The sequence below is a fragment of the Nothobranchius furzeri genome, chromosome 3 (assembly GCF_043380555.1).
Source record: "Nothobranchius furzeri strain GRZ-AD chromosome 3, NfurGRZ-RIMD1, whole genome shotgun sequence".
In the NCBI taxonomy this organism is placed as follows: domain Eukaryota; kingdom Metazoa; phylum Chordata; class Actinopteri; order Cyprinodontiformes; family Nothobranchiidae; genus Nothobranchius; species Nothobranchius furzeri.
The window spans coordinates 70,262,113-70,289,202 of record NC_091743.1 but is presented as its reverse complement, the minus strand read 5'-3'; the positions used below and the strand labels follow the sequence as shown (position 1 = coordinate 70,289,202).

Here is a 27,090-nt window from a genome sequence, read left to right as displayed (position 1 = left end):
GCTTCCCGGCTAAGAGCTGACCGCAGCGGCCCCGACGACCGCGGGCCAGCGACCCGAGAAATAACATGGGGAGTCCTGCTGCTGCCTGCTGTTGTTTGTTTTCCGTAGTAAATACCTGAATATGCAGAGACTCAACAGGTCATTCAGTTGTGTGGTATCATTCAGATGATCAAATGAAATGTTGCAACATTAATATCAGTTTACCTGATCTTGATCAATAATCACATTGATGAATTGGTGCATGAATAACTACAGACCCTGCTTCCTGCAGCAGCTTTTTCTGCTCTAGATTTATGATCTGCTATTTGTATATTTCAACGAAAAAGACGGAAATGGCATTAATTATTTAGATTTATTTGTGGATTTTTTTGTCGATGTTAACCCTGTTGTGTCTCAGTTCATGAAGCTGTTTTCAATGTTTCCCGCGATGCGAGCAGCTGATTGTGCAGCAGATGGCCGCGGACATGATCAATTTCGAAGTGCTAGTTCTGGATCAAGAGAAAGCCTGCTGTGCTGTGCCGATGATTTTATTTTGCGAGGATGGATTGAGGAAGGTGGACACACATGCTTAAATATCGACTGTCGGCAATAATCAGATTCATACTCATAAAATACTTGTTTACATGTTTTGTGTGTGTGTGTGTGTGTGTGTGTAACTCTGCCCACTAATCCGTTACGTATTTTGTTTCTTGTTGACATAAATACAAAAATTATGCAAAAGAAAAGAAGTGAAATAATGTACAAAACTAAAGTGTATGATCCAGTATCGAACCCGCGACCTTCACCATTGCAGGCGAACGCGTTAGTCACTAGACCACCGGCACTGGGTGCTACATCTCCTTGCAAATTCATACCTTTAAGACACTATGAGTGCTGGCAGGCTTTACAGCAACGTATGTAAAATAGAGCCTTTTTTGTTATTATAAACTTGTCGCTTCCGTACAAATGTGAAACAATATATCTGACGGAGATTTCTGCGGAGTTTCTGCACTTTCCTGTCAACAGAAACAGACATGCTGTCTGCCGCTGCCTTCCGCCTCCAGGCTTTTTCAGACTAATAACTGAAAACTAAAGACTGCACACGTTAACTGAACAAAGATTACAGCAATACACCACAACTTTCTCGCTACAAATATCGTCAAAACATATTTATGTGCTCAAACGATCTTAGTTTATCAAATTTTCTCTTAGAACAGCCTGAACAGAGTCCGCCATACTTTCTCTGTTTCTCAGTCCTACATGGACCAATCACATAGCTGTTCTGCATTTCTTCATTTGCATGTAAAGGCCGGATTTGCTCACTAGCTAACTAGTGAGCAGTACAGCGGTCGAACTAGTTAACATGTTACACAGAATGCCAGCCAAGTGTGTATTTATTCAAATTCCACAAATTTACTAGTTTTAGGGGCATTTTTCTGCAGCTAGTTAACTAGTGACAGTGTTTTGTGTTCACTACTTAACATGTAAGGCTCAGTTTGCCCTCTATAAGCTAGTGAGAAAAAATTATAATGCAGATATGCTCACTAGTTAACTAGTGAGTGCTTCCTGTCCCATTACAAGTGAACTAGAAAGGCCAAATATGTCAACTAGTTAACTAGTGAAGGTAAATTTGTCACTAGTTAACTAGTAAGAACACATTTTTACATAACAAGTAAACTAGATTGCTCCAAAAACAGCAACTAGTGTGCGTCTTGTGCGCACTAGTTAACTAGTGAGCATATCTGCACCTCACTAGTTAACTATTGAGCATATCTGCACCTCACTAGTTAACTAGTGAGCAAATCCGCACCTCACTAGTTAACTAGTGAGCAAATCCGCACCTCACTAGTTAACTAGTGAGCAAATCCGCACCTCACTAGTTAACTAGTGAGCAAATCCGCACTTCACTAGTTAACTAGTGAGCAAATCCGCGCCTCACTAGTTAGCTAGTAAGCAAATCCGCACTTCACTAGTTAACTAGTGAGCATATCTGTGCCTCACTAGTTAACTAGTGAGCAAATCCGCACCCTACTAGTTAACTAGTTGGCGTTTTGGGGCCCACTAGTTAACTAGTGAGCATATCTGCACTTTACAAGTTAACTAGTGATGCTTTTTTGCACCTTACTAGTTAACTAGTGGGTGCTTTAGGGCACACTAGTTAACTAGTGAGCAAATCTGCACCTCACTAGTTAACTAGTGAGCAAATCCGCACATCACTAGTTAACTAGTGAGCATATCTGTGCCTCACTAGTTAACTAGTGAGCAAATCCGCACCCTACTAGTTAACTTGTTGACATTTTGGGACCCACTAGTTAACTAGTGAGCATATCTGCACTTTACAAGTTAACTAGTGATGCTTTTTTGCACCTTACTAGTTAACTAGTGGGCGCTTTAGGGCGCACTAGTTAACTAGTGAGCAAATCTGCACCTCACTAGTTAACTAGTGAGCATATCCGCACCTTACTAGTTAACTTGTGGGCGATTTGGGGCCCACTAGTGAACTAGTGACACTTATTTTGCACCTCACTAGTTAACTAGTGGACATTTGTACCCTCTCTAGTTAACTAGTGAGCAGTTCTGCCTTCACAAGTTTACATGTAAGTGTCACACTGAAGCCACTACTAGTTCACTAGCTGAGGTTCCTCTGGCCAGCATGTTAACTTGTGTGCCGCATGCAAATGTTTGGGGTGGGATTTTACGAAATTCCGCACTGTGATTGGTTGTCATATTTTATTTTGACACAGGGAGCCAATAGAGAGTCTTAATTTGAGAAATTCTCCGCCTCCTAATTAGAATTCTGCGCAACTAGCTAGCTAGTGTGAATGTAGACTTGAACTAGTTTACTAGTATACATTTATGTCCTCACTAGTTAACTAGTTTGGACAATGGATGCATCAACTAGGTAACTAGTGAGCCTGCTGCCATCAACTAGCTAGCTAGTGAGCCATTAATGGTTCACTAGTTAACTAGTGGCACTGACCTACTCCAACTAGTTAACTAGTTAGGAGTTAAGCCTTCACTAGTTAACTAGTGTGCACATTTTGGCCATCAATAGTTAACTAGTGAGACACAAAAAACCTTCAACTAGCTGACTGGTATGCACTTTGGCCTTTACTACTTAACTAGAGAGCCATTTATGTGACAACTAGTTAACTAGTGAAGCCAAAATGTGTTCACTAGTTAACTAGTGCACATTTATGTCTACCACAAGTTAACTAGTGTGCACATTTTGGCCATCACTAGTTAACTAGTGAGACACAAAAACCTTCAACTAGCTGACTGGTATGCATTTTGGTCTTTACTAGTTAACTAGTGAGCCATTTATGTGTCAACTAGTTAACTAGTGAAGCCAAAATATGTTCACTAGTTAACTAGTGCGCATTTATGTCTACCACAAGTTAACTAGTGTGCACATTTTGACCCTCACTAGTTAACTAGTGAGACAAATACCTTCAAGTAGCTGACTGCTATGCATTTCTGCTTTTACTAGTTAACTAGTGAGCAGTTTTTGTGTCAACTAGTTAACTACTGAAGCCTAAATGTGTTCACTAGTTAACTAGTGCGCATTTCTGCTGTCACTAGTTAACTGGTGGGCACATTTTCACCCTCGATATTTAACTAGTTGACACAAACATGTCTAACTAGTTAACTAGTGGACAGAAATGGCTTACATGTTCATGACAATTCTGGCTGATATCCTGATATCAGAATAAATGCTCATTTGGCTTGCCATACAGGTTGGCTTTGGTGTTGGGGACCTCGGCTTGTCTTGGACCCAGGCAAGGGGGTCTTTAAGGAAACAATGTTGGAAACCACTTTATCACACAAAAGCACAGGTTGTTAATGCATAGAAATTGCATCGTGTTGACTAGGTGCTGTTTTGCGTTTATTTGGCTCTTTTGGGTAAGGTCGGTCTGGCCTCGCTGCTGATTGGCTGCCAAGAGCTTGGGTTGAACCAACGCAGAGGTGGCTGCTGGTGTGTTTATGCAACTTTTGAAACCTTTAAAGTGTAAAATATGTCCTGTTGATCATTACCAACACACTTTAAAATAATAATCACCCTAAATATTTTCATTAAAATCCATACAATTTATTAAAACTGTTGCCACACCCTATTTGAAACTGATGGACCTTTATTTCATTTAGCTGTTTTTGTTTGCTTATTGTTTTTTTGTTGTTGTTGTCATGTTCTATAAACCCTTAGTTTTACATTCTGCTTCACAAACACAGGAAATTAATTCACTACTAACTTTATCTGCATGTTCCATTTTTTCTGTATTTTAAAGTTTTGTTACGTGTGTGTGTGTGTGTGTGTGTGTGTGTGTGTGTGTTTCTCTACTAGTTTATTCACACAAACAGAGATGTCCTAAGTGAAAGTTTTAATTGTTAAAGTATTGGACAGTTCTTATGGATGTACTCCTTGTGATTAGTGTTGTTTGAGTCTATAATTTCCTCACCCAGCTCTTCTTTTTCTTCTTCTTGGCCTCCTGCTCTTTGAAGCTCCCCATGCTGGAGTGACTTGTAGTGCTGGCGAGACTGGAGATGCTCTCTGAGGAGTTCTGGCGATTAATCAGCAGCTCTGAATACCAGAAACAAACAGAGCAGCTATGGTGACCAGAGAAAAGGTCTGCTGTGAGCCTGAAACACACAACGCCTCCTTGTCACACACTCCACCTTTAGGTGTGATGTCTGGATTAGTCAAAGCATCCTGAATGATTTCCTGGGCTTCTGTGTTTTTGGCTTTTAAAATCTCAATGGTATCCTTCAGGTCAGTGAGCTCAGAGTCCTGCGGAGGGAGAAAAAGTGTGATTATGCTTGCTGAGACTTGGTACAGGGACTATTTTGGACTCGGAGGTGTGATATGTCTATAATTGTTCACTGGGGATGTCAGGTTGTGTTAGGTAGCTGATGACAGCACAGATAATCCCACCATGTAAACCTTTGACCTACACCTAATTTATAGGAGAAATAAAAGTCACTTAGCAGGCTCTGCTTTGCTACAAATATGGCAGAGTGCAGCTTTAAAATGATTTATATTAATAGTGAGCCTAAATCTCCCCCTTTTCCGGTCGGCCCACGGGTCCCCAGAAGAACGGAAAAATGAATGTAAGTCAGCGGGGCTAAAAACGCTATTTTCTAATCCGCTTCGCCTTACGCCCTGGATCGCACATATGTTGTACTGCTATTTAAATGAAAAGTAATGATGGGTGTTTCGACCATGCCAGTCACGTACTTTGAGATTTATCAGCTTGTAAAAATGCGTAATTAGTATGACTACAAATCAGAAATTGGTACATCGCATGTGACGTCACCATATATTCTCCTCTCCCCTAGCATAGCGTATGATGGTTCTTTCTTCCTGTGGGAAGTTTGTGGACCTTACAGCCCTTTTCCCTCAGTTTTCTCCGTGTCTGGCTCGATGACGTCACTTTCGAGAAGCGCATTCGTAGTCCTGGACTTATTTCCACACAAAACCTAAAACTGCGTTTCCCCCTGATCGAAAATAAGCGCGTTCTGGGGTATCAAAATGCTTCTTTAAAATTCATGGGCATCATATGTGAAATCCGTGGCACAAAACAAGCGGAATTAGAAAATAGCATTTTTAGCCCCGTTGACTTGCATTCATTTTTTCGTTCTTCCGGGGACCCATGGTCCTGAAGTAGATTGGCGTGACTTCAGGCTCCCTATTCTCTTTTAGTTGTTGAATATGTTCCGTCATCCTAACATCAGGTACCTTTTGATCTGAGGAGACTGACAGTGTCTGCAGGCGCGCCGTCATCAGTGCCAGACTTTGCTCAAATGCTGCTACCAGATTGGCCTACAGCAGAGAAAACAGGAGATAAGCAAACAAAACAAAACTTTATGTGTGTGTGGACAGAGGACACTACACAGCTATGAGTCACAAGGGGAACATTTGTAACAAATTAGAGCACAGAGACTGTAGCTGGAATACTCCAAATACCCCTTTGGCCTTTACTGATGTAAACATAAATAAATAAATAACTTAGAAAGTGTTAAACAGGATTACATTCCACATAAAAACTGTGTCAAGGCTTAATCCATTGTTTTTGGTAAATAAATGGTATCATATCTAAGGTGAAAAGTAAGTTTTCAATTCTTTACTTATATGACTTGTGTATAAAAACACAAACTTTTAACTTTAAGTAGATTTGTATTGTTTGTGTACATTTTATTTGAATTTTGAATATTTTATATGACAAAAGTTGTACAGAAGCAGCCCTGGTAGCATCGCCCTTTTCACAACAATGGAAGAAAGAGAGGAGAGATTTGCGCCCACATAGTAAAACAAGTCTGATGTTATTAGCGTGCAAGGAATTCCCAACATGAGTTTCACTAAAATAATAAAGGCTGCAACAGCTCTGGGTAACATGTCACTGTCACAACCCCAACACAAATGATAGCGCTGATGACACAATAACCTCACGTCACACTAACAAACCTGGCCTAGCTGCTACACCCAGCATCCAGAGGTGTGGGTCAGTGGGCGGCAGGCAGGGGGCAGCAGTGAGTCCAGCCAAGAGCGCAAAGAGAGGGACAGTTGTGTTAGGATTAGGAAAATAAAAAGATATTTATATTTAACATCCAACACAAACAAGTGGGCTTCACACACTCACGATGATCAAAACACAAACAGCAAAACAATTCTGCAAATATGTGAAGGAAGGCTGTTATTGGATCCGTGGATGCTGAGACAGGGTGGAAATAGAGTCAAACTCATGCAGCAATATGTGGTTAAATAATTAGAAGAAGCAGGGACGAGAATGTCTTCAGCTACAGGTAGTTAAAAACAAAAGAAAGTAAATAAATAGGTTTAAGATTACAAGGGCACCAAAGCGTTTAACACAGATACATCTGAGTAACAGAGAGAGAGAAGATGAAAATATAGTGTCAGAATATTCAGTTAACTGGTGTAAACTGGTTGTTTTTATTTTTTATTAAAGCAGAAATACAACGTTTTCTCAGAGGGCTTCATCTAGAGACGGAAAAATGTATCGCATCTTAAGCCCCACTCCCTATTTCTGTTATTGTAACTAGAAGCAATACTTATGTTTGCGTTTATTTATTTGGTAGGTGCTTTTATCCAAAGCGACGTAAAATTTTTCACCTATAGGGCATGTTGTGATATGTGGGGGAAACCGGAGTACCCGGAGGAAACCCACGCATGCATGAGGAGAACACGCAACTTCACGCAGAAAGGCTGCAGCTGAGATTCACACCTGCAACCTGCTTGCTGCAAGGCAAAAGTGCTAACAACTATGCCGCCCATTCACAAAGAGCTAAAATATCATTTTACAATCATTATTCTCACATTATGCTTCTTACCCATACAGGTACATCTATTTAAAAACTTGCCTGACATCTGTATGAGGCTAATGCTACTGGCTAATGCTGAGTGGTGCTCAAGTAAAATTGTATGGGGCTCTATGGGACAGGAGGATGTATTGCTTACATTTTATCACAACACTATCATTTAACAGATTTTAAAAAAAACTCCTGATTGCTGCTTTAACTATCCACCAGTTACCACCACATAGCTAGTGTCATGTTCCCCATCCATAAGGTATTTCCATTGTTGGAACTGTAGGGTAAATTCTGGGTGGGGGAAACTGAGAGTGAGATACTATGACCCGGTCCTCTCAGCTGTTGGGTCTCCGTACAGCAGGGCCAAAAAGCGTCCACACTAACATTAATAACATTAAAGGCATTTATTCTGTCAAAATATATCACAATCTAATCCGTTAACATTTGTCCCAAAAATGTAAAGTAGAAAGCAAATAAGCACATTTTACACATTTGGTTATGTTGGATTACGATCAGTTCACGTTGTACATTTATCATTAAGAGCTAATCTCTGATACAGAATAGTAAAGCGTCAGCAAAGACACAAACTGAATAAAACATTTACATACGTTGGCAGAAAGCTGCACGGTCAGGTTAGCGACCTTGTCCTGGGAGGATTCCAGCTCTCTCCTCAGTTTGCGGATTTGCTGCAGGAGAAGCACAAATCAAGTTTAGGAGGTTTTAACACATTTTTCCTTAAATGTTACATGTTTATTATTAATGTAATGATGGGCGTTAAGTGCATTCCTTTAGTCTATGTCCAACCACAATATGCAATACAGATAAAAAACAAAGGTTATTGCACAAAAACGACGTCAACTAAATGATCGCAGTAAATGCATTCCAAAGCACAAACAGGTTTGAGATTAAAGTTCTTTTATCAGTTTCCTCATGCAGTGAGAGTGTTATGAGGTCTGGCTGTTTGTGTCAAATACGAGACGGGGTATTGAACATCAAACACGAGAGATGAAACGAAATGAACAGAGTTATGAGCCACTGAGATAAAGATCCCCGGTCTTTTTGGAGAGCTGAAAACACCGTCTGATGACTCAACACATTTTAAGATGAATCAGCGTATGATCGATGGCACGATGGCCTTACCTCTCCGTGTATTCTCTCCTCATTCTTTTGAAGCATGGAGACAGCAAAAAGGACAGGATGGAGGGTTAACCCTAACGGCATAAAAGCTACTCAACCACATTAGCAAGGGGGCAATGAGTCCTTTAGACATAAAAAGGTGATAAAATATCTATTGGGATTAGCTAATTATTGATTATTCGCTTATAAATAAAAGAGATACAAAATAAAAATAATAAGCTAAATCTTCCTTATGTCAGTAAGTATTTATGAATATGTGAGTTTGAGAACATGATACAGGGCAAAGTGAAAAATCTTGGTGCTTAAAGTCTAAACTCCATCAAGAGAGTTTATTTTGCTACGTTGACTCACCGCTGAATAGTTGGATGACGCGTTGGATGCCAAGGAGAGAACAGAGCCGTGCACTGGAAAAAAGGTCACATTAAACACGTGAATAGCAAATCTGCTTAATGAATTAAAAACATTTAAATTGTGTTATGGAAAAATTTATGTTTATTAATTCTTGATCATGGACTCAACCAACTGGATGTAATATGTACTGCTCTATGCATCTCTGCATTCTCTCATACACACACACACATTCTTGTATTCATACACACACTGACTCCCTCTCTCACACAATGGCCGCACTCCTCCTTTCTTATCTTCCTCTCTATAAATAGTCTGTGAACAGATGTTCGGGGCATTTGCTTCGGCATCTTGCCACAGTTATAACTGTTTGACTTGTCTGCTCATTGCCTCCTTCTCTCCTCACTATAGGTAATGGGTTATTGATAAGCATATTGATAAAATCCACGACATTATTTGGTCCTTCGAGCGGGGGTCCCATCACCTCGCAGCGCCAAGAGCCGACGCTGGAGGACTGTCAATAACCTAAATCTCCTCCAGCGCTGAGTTTGCTGGGGGGTCAGTGAGGCCTTGGCGACATTAGGACTGCAGATCCACGAACTACTCAAGCTGTGAGTGGAGAGAGATTCGGTGAAACAAGTTTTTTTTTTTTTTTTTTTTTGTCGCTTTGTCTTGTGTTACCGAGAGAAAATCCTAGGTGACCAGGGGTTAAAGTTGGTTTTTGAGCGTTTTGCCGGAAAATATAAACGCAACCAGATTCCTGGAATGCTGTTTTGGTAGAGAATGGACCGGGGTGATAACTGAGGGGTGGCCTAAGTGAGAGGTGGCCTGGCTTTTGAGCGTTTAGCCTCTAATACAAACGCAACTTCGGTTGTCATTCTTGGTTGTGTGGTCAGAGAGAAAGATAAACAGATTCCAGGAATACGCTATTGGCTTGGTTTTCTGCATTTTAGCCAAAATTAGAAATGCAACTCGGGTGTAAGAAATAGATGGTGTCGTCCGCCGTGAATAGGATGGTTTTGTAAACCGGTATGACAACTATTGAGATTCAAATTATGGTGTCGTCCGCCTTGAATAGGGTGGTTTTGACAGGTTCCTTGAATGCTGTAAGGTGGTGTTAACAGATTCTCTGAACGCTGTCTGTATTTGGCTTGGGATTTTGACTGTTAAGTAGGTCCATGGTTGTGAAATTTACCTTGAATAGAAACGTTGTTCTGGTTATCTTGTTGTTGTTGTTTGTTGTGTTGGATGTTGTCTGTTTAAATTGTTGCTTGGATAAATGAGAGAGAGTATGGAATGCTTTGTACGTGTGGTATCTATGTATGGGGGAAAAAAGAACTCACGAAATACCTTTTGAGTAAATATGGATGAAAGTGAAGATCGAGTATATGGTAATATAATATACTTAATCTGGTGATTAAAATAATTTGAACTACAAACTGTGTCGCTTTTAGTGGCTGAAAGGGGAAGGGTTTTGGTTAAATCCCTCAATTTGAGACATTAACTGTCTATCAGTACCTGGTAGTAAAATAAGTGCCCAAATAAAAAAAGGAAAATGACTGTTGTCACATTGTATTTTATCTCCTTATTTTGTTTTTAAAATCTCTCTCTCTCTCTCTCTCTCTCTCTCTCTCTCTCTCTCTCTCTCTCTCTCTCTCTCTCTCTCTCTCTCTCTCTCTCTCTCTCTCTCTCTCTCTCTCTCTCTCTCTCTCTCTCTCTCTCTCTCTCTCTCTCTCTCTCTCTCTCTCTCTCTCTCTCTCTCTCTCTCTCTCTCTCTCTCTCTCTCTCTCTCTCTCTCTCTCTCTCTCTCTCTCTCTCTCTCTCTCTCTCTCTCTCTCTCTCTCTCTCTCTCTCCATGCACTTAAATATTAATGTTCTGATTTTATTGAAAAACTTGTTCTGTAATAGTTCCTTTACTATTGTGATCAAAAACATTTAATCTCAACTCTGAGGCTGCTCTGTAAGTAGTTTTCAAATAAACAATACACATAGCAACTTCTGATCAGACTTAAAATAACATATTGGTTAAACTACACCCATTTCCGGGTTAGGCCACGGCCACTCCGAGTACAGATACGGATACAGATAATTTAGATGGATGAACAGATACAGATACAGATAGTGGTGTACTCGCTCATCCCTACCTGCAACGTTTCGTTTGCGTCAGCCTGACGATGTTTGCAGCCACAAACGAAACATTGCAGGTAAATAAACCTTTCCTGTGTTTTAAAAAGAACCAAAAAATGATTTTTTCTTCATTCTGCTCCTTTTCGTTAAAATTTGATTTTTTGTTATGTATTTCTTATTGTTTATATGTTTTATTTGTTTTTATTTTGAATGAAATATAAAAGAGAAAAAAAATTAACAGTATTTATCTCCTGTTGACACATTTTACACATTATCTGAGTAGCACTGTTGAGTGACATTGCACGTTGTTGATGTGCTCTGAAATGACCTTACCTTACTGAATCTATGTGGATTTGAAATATTATTTTTATAATTAGGACTGGTATCGTTAGTTGATTCCAATGTTAGAAGCAAAGAGATTAAACTATGAAGTCACTAGAGGTGAAAGTTTCTGGCATAATAAGAGTGAACACGTAGACTCTATGATATTTTTGATTTGTTATTAGTTGGGGAAGCTCACAAGCTCTCCCTTTTATTTCCCGGATGGGTTGATTCTTTTGATTTCACTGGATTTAAATTTTTGCCACAGCTCTTTTACTACTGTTTCTCCTGTTACTCCTAGGTGATGTAAATCATTTTTTGTGTTTATTTTCAATTTTCTTTACATGGATTATAGCTTTTTGTTAGTTGTTTAGTTGTTTTTTTTTTTTATACACACTGTGTTGTACGACTCTGCCCCCTGCTGACGTGATCTAGTGATTGCAAGTTCCTTGGGAATGGGTGTTTGTGTTTGTTTTTTTTTTCTCATGTATGTGAGGTCCACTTTTAACATCGGGTAAGCACAAGGCTTGCCAGTATCAGACCCTTTTGTTTATGTTTTGTTTCTGGTGGGCCCTGAGTTGCCTCATACCTCAACAGGAGGGGAGGCTGATAACAATTTCCTCGCATTACTGCACTACCTGGATGGAATTACCTTAAATATTAAATGATTTTTGCTGAAAACAATTCAAAATCAACAGTGATCTCCCAGAATTGTCTTGTGCTTTTTCACCACAGTACGTGAAGCCAGGAAATTGGGTTCTGATGAAGGCGCTGAAGCGAAACAGATGGGGCAGCCAGAGGTCCATTTGAAGTACTCCTCATTACTCCCACCGCTGTGAAGATTGCTGAGAGGCCATCTTGGATTCATCAATCCCATTGCAAGCTTATCAACCAACCGCCACTAGGGCGGCAACAAATTCCAGACTACAAAGGGGTGGGCCACCACTAGGGTGCCGTCTCTCAAACCCGGTGAAGATAAGATCAAGATAAGATAAAGAACTGCTTCGAGCTTGCTGGGTTCACCACATTGTTGATGATGGTGGTTGCACTCATGGCCCTGCACTTGGGCCGTCTCTCAGCACCTGATGGAACAACTGAGACAGCAGTATTTGAGGGGGTACTAGAACTGGAACTGAAACGACAGATTGGGACTGCCCCTGAGCCCACCTATAGAAAAACGTAACCTGCATCCACCTCAGCTGAAGACCCCTTGGACACAACTACAACAGGCACAGCGAAGAAGAGATGCTCGGAAAGGATCAACTACCTCAAGCACCTGGACCCAAACCTCCAGACTGGTTTCAACCTGTAGGACCTTTTCGAGGACAAGATCAGCTCCCTGACTAGGGCTGCAACAACGAATCGATAAATTCGATAAAAATCGATTACTAAAAGCGTTGGCAACGAATTGCGTCATCGATTCGTTGTGTCGCACAACTCTTCCAAAAGCCCCCGCCCGCCGTTGCGCGCAGACCGGAGCAAGTCAGATCAGCGCGAGGGAGGTGTTTGGAAGAGGAACATGGCAGAAGCAGCGAGACCCAAAAAAGTAAAAACTTCTAAAGTTTGGGAGCATTTTCAGTTAAATCAGGCAAAGACATTCGTTACCTGCAACGCTTGTAGGTCAGACTTAACATGGCACGGGAGTACTGCAGTGATATTGCAGCATCTTAAACGCAAGCATGTCGGAATCATCAGCGAGGAAGGAGAGAGCTCTGTGTCCGGGAAGTTAAAAACTTTTCAAAAGTGATTCACCCAAGCCCCGGATTATTACACAGGCTAGACATGCCCTAAGCTCGTAAGAAAAAGTCTATAAAATCGTAAGCGTGACGCTATTAGATAAACGGGGGGGGGGGGGGGGGGACGACACTCGCGCTGCTGCGAACCGGTTCCGCCGTCACATTCCCGCAGAAAGTGGTTGATCACACCGGGGCCAGACTACTAGCATGTGGTTTTACAACCACAATGTCCTCGGAAGCGAAAATGCTTTTAAAAGGGAGGGAGGAGTCCTAACTGTTGCTGCAGGCGTGTTGTGTGAGAGTGCAGTTATATACTGGTTAATATATTTTTGGGTTTAGTTGCTTTCATGTGGCCTAATGTGAGCCTATTTGGGATCATTGGAATGATCAGCATCTCTTGATGTGACTTTATGGCAGTTGCCCAGGGCATCATCGCAAGGAGGATGACATTCATTTATTTTTGTTTTATTTGGTATTTTTTCAGTCATTTTTGGAAATAGTGATTAATTTTGATTAATTCACAGCCTATGTTTAATTACATTTAAAAATTAGTTGTTTGACATCCCCAATTATAATAAATGTCTACAGATGAGATCAAACAAAACAGATGAGAATTGCCCTTAAAGAGCAAGTCACCCCAAATAAACTTTTTTTTTGCTGATAAGCTAAATAAACGAGTGTCTAATCGTGCTGCAGACACGTGTCGTCAATAATTTGGCACTTCAGTGCATCTTAGTTAAAATTTAAATATTCTGCCTAAAACTGGCAGTGTTGTGCCGTTGTCAGGTAAAAACTCTGCACTGTATTTTAATTTAAATCTGCCACCGCTATTGGCTAAGAAGTATGCTATGATGTATACTGGTACATTATGATGTCACAATGCTGTCGTGAGCCTGAGTGTGTGTGTATTTGTTAGCGGCTCCGCCCTCTGGGTCTGCCAGGCAACAGCATGTGTTGCATTTTTCAAACATGAAGTGGGAGTGGAGTTAGACTCTGGTAGGGGTTGACTTGCTCTTTAAGCTGTTTAACTTGGACCAAGCATTTTAGGTCACAGATAGGTGTAGCTCAGGGTCTCTGTCTATACACCTTATAAGACAATTTAGGTGATGGCATGTTGTTTTTCTGCTATTGAACTGTTTTCTATTAATGTGTTTAATAAAGTGAAGGAAGGAGAGAAATAACGTTTCCCTAGCAGTTTTTAAAAATGTCCCAATGTAATCCGATTAATCGATTAATCGTGTCGAGACCCCATCCGATTCATCAATTATCCAAATAATCGTTTGTTGCAGCCCTATCCCTGACCATTGGACAACCGCCTCGACACGCCACGGAAGGACCCTGAAGTCTTCCTACTGAGAAGTTGAACTTTGAGCTTCATGCTCCGAACTACATTACTACGCTCCGGACCTGGACATCAAGATACTTATCAACGTAAGACTGAAACCATCCTGATCAACGGAAGAGGACTCTGACTTTCTAACCTATTCTCCAACCAAGACTCCCAGTCTACGGTCAAGCCCTTTGATGATGAACGCCTGGTTTGCCTCAGCTCTGCCATGGTTAGAGCTGCGCAAATTAATATTACACCATCATTTTTCCTCCTTCATTGAAAGATTCGTCTGCACCTTGGAGCTTTGATTTAAATTCACATGATGTTTCAATACACCGAACTGATGTTTTCTGTGTATTATATGGTTTTGCTAACCCTTCCCAATCTCCTTACAGGAACTGCCATAAGTTGTGGAATTGTGCATCACAGTAAATTAGTTTCAATATGTACGGAAAAGTTTTTAAGTTTATAATTGTGTTGATTTAGCTGATTCAATTTTCTATCTCTGTGAACTGCTGACAAATTGTTTTTACAAAAATTCAAGTTTTTTAAAAAAAATGATGATCTATCACTAATCTATGAGAAATGTTGGACGTAAAACTCCCAAATCTTCTTGTGACCACTCATTTAAATGGTGATGCAGAACATTAGAAGCTTCAAATTTGTAATTTAGAGGGTGAAAATACTCACCATCCTCCCCTGGTTCCCGGAAAGACCCAGACCGCATCATGCTTTTTGGCCGGTCAGCCAGAGACATACTGCTGCCCAGCGGGGAGGAGCCATACAGATCGCAGGGGGACTCACTGGAGGGGCCCGTGCTGTTGGAGCGCGATAACCTCGGGGTGCCACAGGAAATTGGGGCAACTATCAAACAAAACAAAGTGGTAAACTTAAGCCACACACATACACAATCAGAGCAGTCTAACTGCACATACAGTGTCTTATTATCACCTCAAATATAGAATTTATTCAATGGAAATACTTTGAAGAAGAAGAAGAAAAAAGAAGAAAATATGTTTTCTATAGCGCCTCAAGATAAAAACAAAAAAAATGTAAAAATATAAAAAAGAATTTAGAAATTGATTATAAATATATTTAAAATGAGCAAAAAATAGACGACTGTGAAAAAATATATATAAAGAAAGAGAGTGAATAGGAAAGAGGGAAATCAGTGGATCCTGAGGAAGGTGGAATGGGTAGGGAGAGCAGAACAAGGAGAGGGTGATGAAGGTCACACCAAAATCAGCCTGAACAGGTGAGTTTTCAGCTGCTTTTTAAAGGAGACCACTGAGTCCACTGATCTCAGGCTCAGTGGGAGAGAGTTCCAGAGTCTGGGGGCCACAGCAGCACCACAGACACGTGAAAAGAGAGTTGCAGTAGTCTAAGCGTGAGGAGATGAAGGTGCGGATGACTGTCTCAAGTTCAGAGCGGGACAGAATGAGATTCAGCTTAGCAATGTTCCTGAGATGGAAGAAGGAAGAGCGAACAAGAGAACTGACATGAGAATCCAGGGTGAGAGCCAGGTCAAAGGTCACACCAAGATTCCTGACGGAAGGTTTGGTGTGAAGAGCAAGCTGACCAAGAGAGTCTCTGACTTTGGGAACCAGCTTGTCTGGGGCACAGATGAGGATCTCAGTCTTATCTTCATTCAGCTGTAGAAAGCTCCCAGCCATCCAGGTTTTAATAGAGTCTAAGCAGGAGTGTAACATTTGCAGCTTAGACATCTCATGGGGCTTAAAGGAGATGTACAGTTGGATGTCATCTGCGTAAAGATGGTAGGAGATTCCTTTGAAGGAGCTCAGGATGTGCTGAAGAGGAAGCAGATAGAGGAGGAAGAGCAGAGGTCCCAGCACAGAACCTTGTGGGACACCATGGGTAAGGGAGGTGGTGGAGGACCTAAACTTGGGTGACAGCCACAGAGAAGGAATGCTCAGAAAGATAAGAGGAAAACCACTCCAGAGCAGTTCCTTTGCTAGCTTTTCACCTACAACAAAACATCTGTTTCCAAATAAACTCAAGATAAAATATCTCATTAGGCAGTCTTTGGATCCTGACCCACACTCACCCACGTTTGTGAGAGGAGTTCTACTGGAGGACGGATGAAGAGCACGAGTGGGTGAAGGCAGCTGAGGGGGGCTAACACTCTCCGTCATGCTCACTGCGTTGTGGGAGTGGCGCCTTCCTGGTTTGCTTCCATCACTGTCTGAGAGCGTTGAGCCATAGCGCCTGAAGATGAGAACATTATTTAACAGAAATCATTAATAAAATGAAAAAAAAAAAAGACTTTAATTAGATGCATATTTGTCCAGACTTACTCTAAACCTTTCTTAGGCAAAGTGTTCCGGTCGGTATGCAAACTGAGAGAAAGGGTAAAAAGAACATTAACTCAGCAACGGTTTTAAAATTCTGTTCGTCAAACCGTCAAAGTTTTATAACAACTTCATTTAATGTGATTAATTCCTCTCTCAAGACATTATATTTTCATGTCTTTTGCAAATCCCTGACATTTATTCAACAGTCTCTCCTGAGAAGACGGCGTCGGATTTCGAAAACATGAAGTCTCCAGGCACGAAATGGTGTTTCTAATTCACCATTGGCATTGTTAGCTCTATGTTAGCCTTTAGCCTGCTTCACCCGATTGTCGTCGTCTTCCTCCGCTTATCCAGGTCCGGGTCGCGGGGGCAGCATCCCAACTAGGGAACTCCAGACCATCCTCTCCCAGGCCAGCTCCACCAGCTCTTCCGGCAGGACCCCAAGGCGTTCCCGGACCAGATTGGAGATGTAACCTCTCCAACGTGTCCTGGGTCAACGCGGGGGCCTCCTGCTCGCAGGAAATGCCCAAAACACATCCCCAGGGAGGCGTCCAGGAGGCATCCTGACCAGATGCCCAAACCACCTCAACTGGCTCCTTTCAATCCGGAGGAGCAGCGGTTCTACTCCGAGCCCCTCCCGAATGTCCGAGCTCCTCACCCTATCTCTAAGTTGAGCCCGGCCACCCTACGGAGGAAACTAATTTCGGCTGCTTGTATCCGCGATCTCGTTATTTCTGTCATTACCCAAAGCTCATGACCATAGGTGAGGATTGGGACGTAGATCGACTGGAAAATCGAGAGCCTAGCTTTCTGGCTCAGCTCCCTCTTCACCACGACAGATTGACTAAGCGTCCGCATCACTGCAGACGCTGAACCAATCTGCCTGTTGATCTCCCGATCCCTCCTACCCTCACTCGTGAACAAGACCCCGAGATAATTAAACTCCTCCACTTGAGGTAGGACCTCTCTCCCGACCCGGAGTTGGCAAGCCACCCTTTTCCAGTCGAGAACCATGGTCTCAGATTTGGAGGTGCTGATCCTCATCCCAGCCGCTTCACACTCGGCCGCGAACCTACCCAGCAAGAGCTGAAGGTCAGAGCTGGATGAAGCTAGGAGGACCACATCATCCACAAAAAGCAGAGACGAGATTCTCCGGCCACCAAACTCGACACACTCCACACCACGGCTGTGCCTAGAAATTCTGTCCATAAAAGTAATGAACAGAACCGGTGACAAAGGGCAGCCCTGGCGGAGTCCAACCCTCACAAGGAAAAAGGTCCGACTTACTACCGCCGATGCGGACCAAACTCACGCTCCTCTGGTAAAGGGACTGAATGGCCCTTAACAGAAAGCCACCCACCCCATACTCCTGCAGCGTCCCCCACAGGGTGCCCCGGGGACACGGTCATAAGCCTTCTCCAAATCCACAAAACACATGTGGATTGGATGGGCAAACTCCCATGCCCCCTCCATCACCCTCGCAAGGGTATAGAGCTGGTCCACAGTTCCACGGCCAGGATGAAAACCACATTGCCCCTCCTCAATCTGAGATTCAACTATCAATCGGACCCTCCTCTCCAGTACCTTGGAGTAGACCTTTCCAGGGTTGCTGAGGAGTGTGATCCCCCTACAGTTGGAACACACCCTCAGGTCACCCTTCTTAAAGATGGGGACCACCACCCCGGTCTGCCACTCCACAGGAACTGCCCCCGATGGCCATGCAATTTTGCAGAGACGTGTCAACCACGACAGCCCTACAACATCCATAGCCTCGAGATACCCAGGACAAATCTCATCCGCCCCCGGGGCTCTGCCGCTGTGTAGTTGTTTGACTACCTCAGCAACTTCTGCCCCCGAGATTGGACAGTCCATCCTCAGGTCTCCCGGCTCTGGTTCCTCCTTGGAATGCGCATAGGTGGGATTGAGGAGCTCCTCAAAGTATTCCTTCCACCGTCCGACTATAGCCCCAGTTGATGTCAGCAGCTCCCCATCCCCACTGTAAACAGTGTGAGCGAGTTGTTGCCTTCCTCTCCAGGGGTGCCAGATAGTTTGCCAGAACCTCTTTGGAGCAGATCGATAGTCTTTCTCCATGGCCTCACCGAACTCCTCCCACGCCCGAGAATTTGCCTCGGCAACTGCCACTGCTGGCACCCCGCTTGGTCACTGGGGCAGCAGTGGCTCAGGTGGTAGAGCGGCTGCTGCCTCCAGAGACCCACAGACCAGCCACGCCCTGTAGGCCTTTGTCTTCAGCCTGACGGCGCCCCGAACCTCTGGTGTCCACTAGTGGGTACGGGGGTTGCCACTACGACTGGCACCGGCCACCTTGCAACCACAGCTAGCAACAGCCGCCTCAACAATCGCAGAGTGGAACAAGGCCCACTCAGAGCCAATGTTCCCCACTGCTCCAGGGATGCGGTCAAAGCTCTGCCGGAGGTGGGAGTTGAAGACCGTTTTGACAGGTTCTTCTGCCAGGCATTCCCAGCAGACCCTCACTATGAGTTTGGGTCTGCCAGGTCTACGCGGCATCTTCCCATGCCATCTGATCCAACTCACCACCAGGTGGTGATCAGTTGACAGCTCCGCTCCTCTCTTCACTCGGGTGTCCAAAACATACAGCCGCAGGTCAGATGATACGATTACAAAGTCTATCATCGACCTGCGACCTAGGCTGCCCTGGTACCAAGTGTACCGATGGGCATCCTTGTGTTCGAACATGGTGTTCGTTATGGCCAAACTGCGGCTTGCACAGAAGTCCAATAACGAAACACCACTCGAGTTCAGGTCAGGCGGGCCGTTCCTCCCAATCACACCCCTCCAGGTCATGCTGTCATTGCCCACGTGAGCATTGAAGTCCCCCAGCAGGACAATGGAGTCCCATGATGGAGCACTACCTAGCACTCGTCCCAGGGACTCCAAAAACTGATATTTGGCCCATAAGCACAAACCACAGTCAGGACCCGTTCCCCGACCCGAAGGCACAGGGAAGCCACCCTCTCGTCCCCCGGGGTAAGCCCCAACACACAGGCATAGAGTCTTGGGGCTAACAAAAAGCCAACCCCACCCCTCCGCCTCTCACCCGGAGCAACTCCAGCAAAGGAGAGTGTTCAACCCCTCTCAAGGACTTGGGTTCCAGAGCCAATGCTATGTCTCAAGGTGAGTCTGACTATATCTAGCCGGTACCTCTCAACCTCTGCCACAAGCTCCTGCTCCTTCCCCGCCAGCGAGGTGACGTTCCATGTCCCAAAAACCAGTTTCGTTGTCCAGGGATCGGACTGCCAAGGCTCCCGCCTCGGTCTGCCACCCGATCCACATTGCACCGGACCCTTCATGTTCCTCATGCGGGTGGTGGGTCCACACTTAGATGAGCCCATGTATCCGTTCAGGTTGGGCCCGGCCGGGCCCCATGGGCGAAAGCCAGGCCACCAGGCACTCGCTCACGGGCCCCAACCCCAGGCCTGGCTCCTTGGTGGGACCCCGGTAACCCCCCCGGGCAGGGTACTCCGACTCTTTGATTGTGTATCCATGAAAGATCCTCTGAACCGTTCTTTGTCTCACCCTTCACCTAAGACCAATTTGACAATTTGAGCGACCCTACCAGGGGCACAAAGTGCCCCAGACAACATAGCTCCTCGGATCATTAGGGCACTCAAACTCCTCCACCACGATAAGGTGATGGTTCAAGGAGGAAGCTTCACCCGATATTAGAGTAAAACAAAGATGACATGGCTTCTTCGGGATACACGGAATAACTTCTGGGTCGCTCTGTTACCTGCTTTGGTTTAAAAAAAAAACGCTGCTGTGTTTTGCTGGCCGGTCAGCTGAATGACCATAGCCAGTGCTGCAGCGCTAGCTGGTGCATACTCGACAGCCTCACGGCTCACTAATTGTAAACAATACATATGTCCATCTTTGACCTTTTTAAAAGGAGAAACACTGACATCCCCTCAGTCGGCCTAGAATGAAACCTGCGTCAGTATAACCCTCCTTCTAACACAATTGAGACATTAGACTGTTTTGTGATAATTTACCTGTAGAATTCTTACTTTATTCAAGGGCGCCCCCAAGGGGTGGCCATGGCCACCCCCAGAAAATTGCTGCCCCCCCCCCCCAAGGAAAAGCCAGTGTTAACAAATCATATTAATGTTCAGTCAAACCATATATTGATCTTGTTTATTCAAGACATAATTGTAAAAAATATATATATATTACAATTAATGAGAAAAGACATAATCAGAATTTTAAAAAATACATATGTTTCTGCAGCTCACCATTTTAAAGAAGTGTTTATCTCCATAATTATTCTTTGTGTGTGTGTGTGCGTGCGTGCGTGCGTGCGTGTGTGTGTGTGTGTGTGTGTGTGTGTGTGTGTGTGAAAACAGCAACAGGTGAATTAACCTTAAAAATACATTTTTAAATTAAATTTGTGATAACATAACTGAAATTTATTTTTCTAAAATGTTTGTGTTTGTGAAATGTACGTTAAATGTTTTGGATACATACTGTTATGTTAATAAAAACTAATAAAGGCGCAATGCAGCACATTGCCACAGACTAAATTCAACCAGAGTTACCACAAGGACCAATTTGGTGTGCCACCCCAAAAATTTCTTTGGCCCCATCTGGCCACCCCTATCAAGATTTTCTGGAGGCGCCCCTGACTTTATTGTACTTTCAAACATCAGTAGCAGTAAATTATATTTTTGGAGGGACATTTATTTAATTAGCTGTAAAAACATGTTTGATAGACCAAAATAACTGATTTAAATCATGTTTTACCTCAAACACTAACTTTTTTCCGGAGAGTGACGCATGCACAATACTTGCCCGTCTGACATGTTGAGAGATGTTCTACTGCCACCTCCCCAGGTTCCTAAACCTCTTTCTTCCTTCCCACATGTGTCTGCTGGGACAAACCGAGCACTGGAGGGCACGCTCATTTGGAGTGGTAAGGACTCCATACTGCGATGCATGCCAGACAGTTTAGGGTAGGGCATGGGAGACCCGCTCAAGCTCAAGCCTTCACTGGTGTATGAGGGAGAGTCAATGTGAAGGACAGGCGCCGGGCTTGGGGTGAGACGAGCGGCTGTGAGGGAACCAGCCAAGTCTTGAAGCTTGGCATATGGGGGTACTTTGGGTGGAAGGTCTTGGATGGTCACACAGGAGTCGAGGCTGTTGGAATTGACCTTGTCCAGATGAGCCATGCTGGGTGGGCGACCCAAAGATTTAGTGTTGAGCATCCTAGGAATTAAGGAGAAGTCATTAAATGTCAGAAAAACCAGAAAAAAGCAAAGTCTGACAGAAGTATGTTAGAGACCTGGGTGTTGTGGGGGAGGAGAGTTCAGGGTATTTGCTGCTGCTGGTCCGTCTCAGGCCAAGTAGTTTCACTGTAGACTCTCCGGTGGACTCAGTCTGACTTTCCTCTCCCTTCAGAGAGGCACAGTCCATGTCAGCACCCACAGCTTTGGCCATGGCTCTTTCCTTTTCCTTCTCTCTGTCCGTCTGGTTCACTGGACTGGTTCGACTGGTCATTTTCCCGCTACAGCTACCAGGCTCTTTCAACCTGGGACCTGCAGAGGCTATAGGTACGGGCTTCAAGCTCAGCAGACTGGGGTCAATGGTACCACTGACAGGCCGGGCTGCTGGGCGACCAATTACACTCAACGTGCTGGACTTGGCGGGTCGAGGCAGGCTGCGGTACTGAATGCTGTTTCGGGCATTTGGCCCCAGGAAGCCCTGCTCACTACTGGCATCAAAACTGTTCTTTCTACCCAAAGATGTTCCTCCCCCCACAGGTTTCACAGGAATGCCAGTTGACTTGGGGGCTTTTCCCACTGTAGCAGAACCACTGGAGATGGTGATGCCACCTGCTGTTAAAACGGTTGCAGTACCGGTGGTTGTTGGTTTCTTGTATCCAAAGGAGCTTCCAGCAGATGGTCTGACCAAACCCGAGGGGGGCTTACGGTGCTCTCCGTGATTATCCCTGCCAGCATCTGAACGCGACCGTTGGAGGCCAGCAGATCGTATGGAGATTTTGGATTTGTCCAGAGGCTTCTCAATTTTTGAAGCTTTGGAGAGAAAGAAAAGCAACAATAAAATTGTTTAAATGCCAAAACAATTCTGAAGCAATTAGAATAATTAGAGTTATAGATTAGATCAAATAACTGAAATTGGAGCTGACACTGACAGCTTGGTAGTGGTCCTCCTGTTTACATTGTGACAGAGTGAAAGGTCCGGAGGCAGCGGGGGGCTCCAGGGGCCGGGAAGAGGCCAGTCTTGGGGACCACTGACTTAAGTAATTTAAAAAAGTAAAAGTAATGTAGCTACAAAATATTGCAAATTCAGCTTTCTTCAGCTGAATGAAGATAAGACTGAGATCCTCATCTGTGCCCCAGACAAGCTGGTTCCCAAAGTCAGAGACTCTCTTGGTCAGCTTGCTTCTCACACCAAACGTTCTGTCAGGAATCTTGGTGTGACCTTTGACCCAGCTCTCACCCTGGATTCTCATGTCAGTTCTCTTGTTCGCTCTTCCTTCTTCCATCTCAGGAACATTGCTAAGCTGAGTCCCATTCTGTCCCGCTCTGAACTTGAGACAGTTATCCACTCCTTCATCTCCTCACGCTTAGACTACTGTAACTCTCTTTTCACGTGTCTGAGCAGAACCTCCCTGAACCGTCTACAGGTGGTTCAGAATGCCTGTGCTCTTCTGACCAAGTCCTCCAAACACACCCACATCACCCCGCTTCTCCCCCAGCTTCACTGGCTGCCAGTCAACTTCAGGGTTCATTTCAAGATCCTGGTTCTGGTCTATAGGGCCTTACATGGACAAGCACCATCATACATTCGTGATCTTCTTAGCCCCTACACCCCCAGCAGGCCCCTGAGGTTCAGTGATCAAAGCCTACTGGTTGTGCAGCACCAGGCTAAAGACCAAAGTTGACAGATCATCTGCTGCTGTGGCCCCCAGACTCTGGAACTCTCTCCCCCTGAGCCTGAGATCAGTGGACTCAGTGGTCTTCTTCAAAAAGCAGCTGAAGACTCACTTGTTCAAGCTGGCTTTTGTATGACCTTCTTCACCACTCTCTCTTTATTCTGCTCTCCCCACCTATTCCACCTTCCTCAGGATCCACTGATTTCCCTCTTTCCTATTCACTCTCTCTCTCTTTCTTAACATTTTTTTTATCGCAATTGTCTGTTTTTGCTCATTTTAAATATATTTTTAAACATTTTCTAAATGCTTTTTTATATTGTTACATTTTTTGTTTTTGTGAAGCGCCTCGTGACTTTTGTCTTGAGAGGCGCTATAGAAATGATATTTTCTTCTTCTTCTTCTTCTTCTTCTTCTTCAAATAATAACAAAAGCTTAAGTGGCGCAATGGTGCAATTTATCTGGATAGGCCTTTTTGTCTGAATAATGACAATGAAAAAAACAAGTAATGAAGCAATTTTTAAAATGTAAGGAGTAGAAAGTACACAATTGCATGAAAATGTACGAAGTAGTAGTAAAACGTCAGCTAATAGATGCCTTTGGCGGTATATTTCTGTTACAGTCTCCTTCCTGCATTTTACTGTTTTCTAAATCCTCATTGCCGGGGGAAGCTTTGCACCAACAATGAAAATGGAAAGTTTTTTTAAAAGATTTTGAAGATTATAGAAATGATAAAGAGAATAAACGTCTCACAACAAATCTAAATTACGGTAAAAATGTAAATTACAACCCCCTATCCGTAATGCTAACTGTGTATGTGCTTACATAGGTACTGTTGTAGCGTCTTGTCGTATTTTATTTTTGCAATCTTGGTCGCTATCTGCCTGAGCTGTGGTAACGCACAAATGTCCCCACTGTGGGATCAATAAAGTCTTATTGCATCTTATTAATTTAAGCATATTTACATCAAGTCACCTGCTGCAGAATCTTGTTTATATCGACATTCAGGAAGTAAATCATTTATTGCTCTCATTAGTGACCTATAGATCTTTTGCCATCGGGGCTCACCTGCAACTTTAAGCATACTCTGTGAGGTATGAGTGATGGGAGAGGTGACACCCACAGGAGGATTTCTGCTCTTTTTGAAACTTCCCGGCTGACCCAGACTTTGAGGCTTCTTTAGTTCCACTTTCATCCCGAAATCTTCACCAAGACTCGGTGGTTTTTTCCTCCACTTGCTGGGCGCTTCGGTTTTGAGACTCCCTGAGTTGTAGTTGCAACCATCAAGCTTGTGGCTGGCTTTGCCATCCTCGCTGTACCAAGAGAGGCCACTTTCCACCAGGGAGCGCTTCTCTGCATCAGTGCGGAGCTGCAGAGAAAGTAGAGGGGGACACAAAGTGGGTAACCATTAGATAAGATCTGACTGTAATCTTTGTTCCATCAGAGCTGCATTCCAGTAGGAAGGATGGAGAGATAAAAATGACAAGCGACGGTGAAGATGAAGAAACCATAGAAAAAGATAAAAATGAAGAAGGAGGCTTATGTGTATAAAAAAAGCTACAACTACATCATATGATGCATTATAAGAATGCACGGTGGGTTGATGAGGACTTACACATTAATAGACTTCATGTGGTGCATGTGGAGGTGGCACTAAGGACAAAACTGAGCATGCTGTTTCTTGGCTACTTAATAAAGTGCAATAAAGCGACAGATGGCTCATTGAGTTGCACTAAAGCTTGTTTCTTCCAAGAGAGCATTTTGGGAAGGTAAGAGAAGACAAATAAGTTCTATTATGTAAAGAAAAACGTAGAAACTAAACTCAGATCTGCACACGGATCAAACTTAAACATTAAACCAAAAATATGTGAGCTTTATTCAAGTGTATGAATTAAAATTACTCGTCACAAAAGTGAGCCTGTTCTGTATCAGTGAGTACCAAACACACACACACACACACACACACACACACACACACACTGGCCATTACTATCCTGGCAGGAAAGATCTGGTCAACACCAAACGCTGCAGCATGAAGTGACGCATTAACACAACTTCACAGGTTTACCAAATAGTGAGAGTTTAGTGGTTATTGAACTTCTTATCCTTATTTCACAATGTTTTTATTCAATTTGGGATCAATGTGGTGTGAAATGTTTTGTTAGTCCAATCAAACAATATATTTTAGTTATTTAGATTTTTAGTTTAAATCTGAAATAAAACATGCATACCAGGGTAGACCAATATTTACCTGATATTTACCTTATCGGCTGATTTACTTCCTTAGTAAAACTGATTTAAAGAGCAAGTCACCCCCAAATCAACTTTTTTTTCTGATAAACTATATCAATACGTGTCTAATCGTGCTGCAGACACGTGTAGTCAATAGCTTTGCACTTTTGTGCATTTTTGTTAAAATGTTAATTTTCTGCCTAAAACTGTCAGTGTTGTGCCGTTGTCAGGTAAAAACTCTGCACTGCATTTGAATTTAAATCTGCCATCGCTATTGGCTAAGAGGTACCCTAGAATGTTAGCTGGTACCAAATGATGTCACAATGTCGTTGTGAGCCTGTGTGTGTGTATTTGTTAGTGGCCCTGCCCTCTTGGTCTGCTAGGCAACAGCATTTGTTGGATTTTTCAAACAGGAACTGGGAGTTGAGTAAGAATCTGGTAGGGGGTGGCTTGCTCTTTAAAGTCAGGGCACATCCCGGGAAACCCTGGTGCTGCTGCAGAATTTTATTTTAATGTAAATGTATTTACATGCTATTATCAGGAGAGGGAGAGAACATCGGCATAATGAATACTCCAAAAAATGTATTTTAACTCAGATTTCTTTTCATTTACCACTTTTGAATATTTAGGACTTGGTCAGTTATTGAATTTGTTTGATTACCTTTAGTTTTAACACTGATTTTAACACTGAGCACAAAATTAAGATTCAACAGTTAAATTCAGTGTCAGAAACTGATTCACCTTCAGAAATTTTTTGCATCAACTGATGCTATTAGTGACATTTTAGCATGCAAATGAGGTGGAAAACATCTAGAAACTGGTCATAAAAAACTGATCCACAAAATCTGCAGCACATATTGGCGATCAGCTGACTGTAGCCTCTACATGTCCGTATCAGCAATGGAAAAAAACATATTGGTAAATGACAATAGCTCTTTATCCTCTAACCTCTGTGAGAGAGAAAAAAGTTTGATTTTTTTTAACCCTCCCACTGTCTTCATGGGTGACCTCGCCAGTGAGAGGGTTGAATAAAGTGGTTTGACTAAACATGAGACTCAATGCTTCACATAAACATCCTTTAGCCCTTTTCATACAAGTTTTACATGTAGATTGTTTAAAGACTGAACTTGAACATTCAAACTCTCATTGAGGCACTCAATATTACAAAACCTTGACATCTGTGGCTACGCTTTAGGGCCCAGTCCAGCTAATTAACGCTGATACAACTGTACATTTTTAATATTACAGAAAAGATGCATCAATTGAAGATGAAAATGCATGTCTTTGACTGCAAGAGATAATCACCCACACAAGAAACAT

At 43.2% G+C, this 27,090-nt stretch overlaps 1 protein-coding gene across 4 annotated transcripts in view; it reads right to left on the bottom strand.

The window, feature by feature from the left end:
- nav1b (neuron navigator 1b) overlaps window positions 1-27,090 on the bottom strand; it is a 100,316-nt gene that overhangs the window by 14,247 nt on the left and 58,979 nt on the right. For 2 of the 4 annotated variants that reach the window (XM_070549488.1, XM_070549490.1), the window contains 12 exons: window positions 24,607-24,907; window positions 21,928-22,678; window positions 21,438-21,851; window positions 16,617-16,658; window positions 16,367-16,527; window positions 14,992-15,165; window positions 8,791-8,843; window positions 8,443-8,466; window positions 7,911-7,988; window positions 5,714-5,797; window positions 4,654-4,765; window positions 4,437-4,558 (listed from right to left, as the gene is read on the bottom strand). In XM_070549488.1, coding sequence (XP_070405589.1) covers window positions 4,437-4,558; window positions 4,654-4,765; window positions 5,714-5,797; window positions 7,911-7,988; window positions 8,443-8,466; window positions 8,791-8,843; window positions 14,992-15,165; window positions 16,367-16,527; window positions 16,617-16,658; window positions 21,438-21,851; window positions 21,928-22,678; window positions 24,607-24,907 — 2,316 coding nt within the window. The remainder of the gene's footprint in view (window positions 1-4,436; window positions 4,559-4,653; window positions 4,766-5,713; window positions 5,798-7,910; window positions 7,989-8,442; window positions 8,467-8,790; window positions 8,844-14,991; window positions 15,166-16,366; window positions 16,528-16,616; window positions 16,659-21,437; window positions 21,852-21,927; window positions 22,679-24,606; window positions 24,908-27,090) is intronic. The other 2 variants (XM_070549489.1, XM_070549491.1) reach the window with 1 other exon arrangement.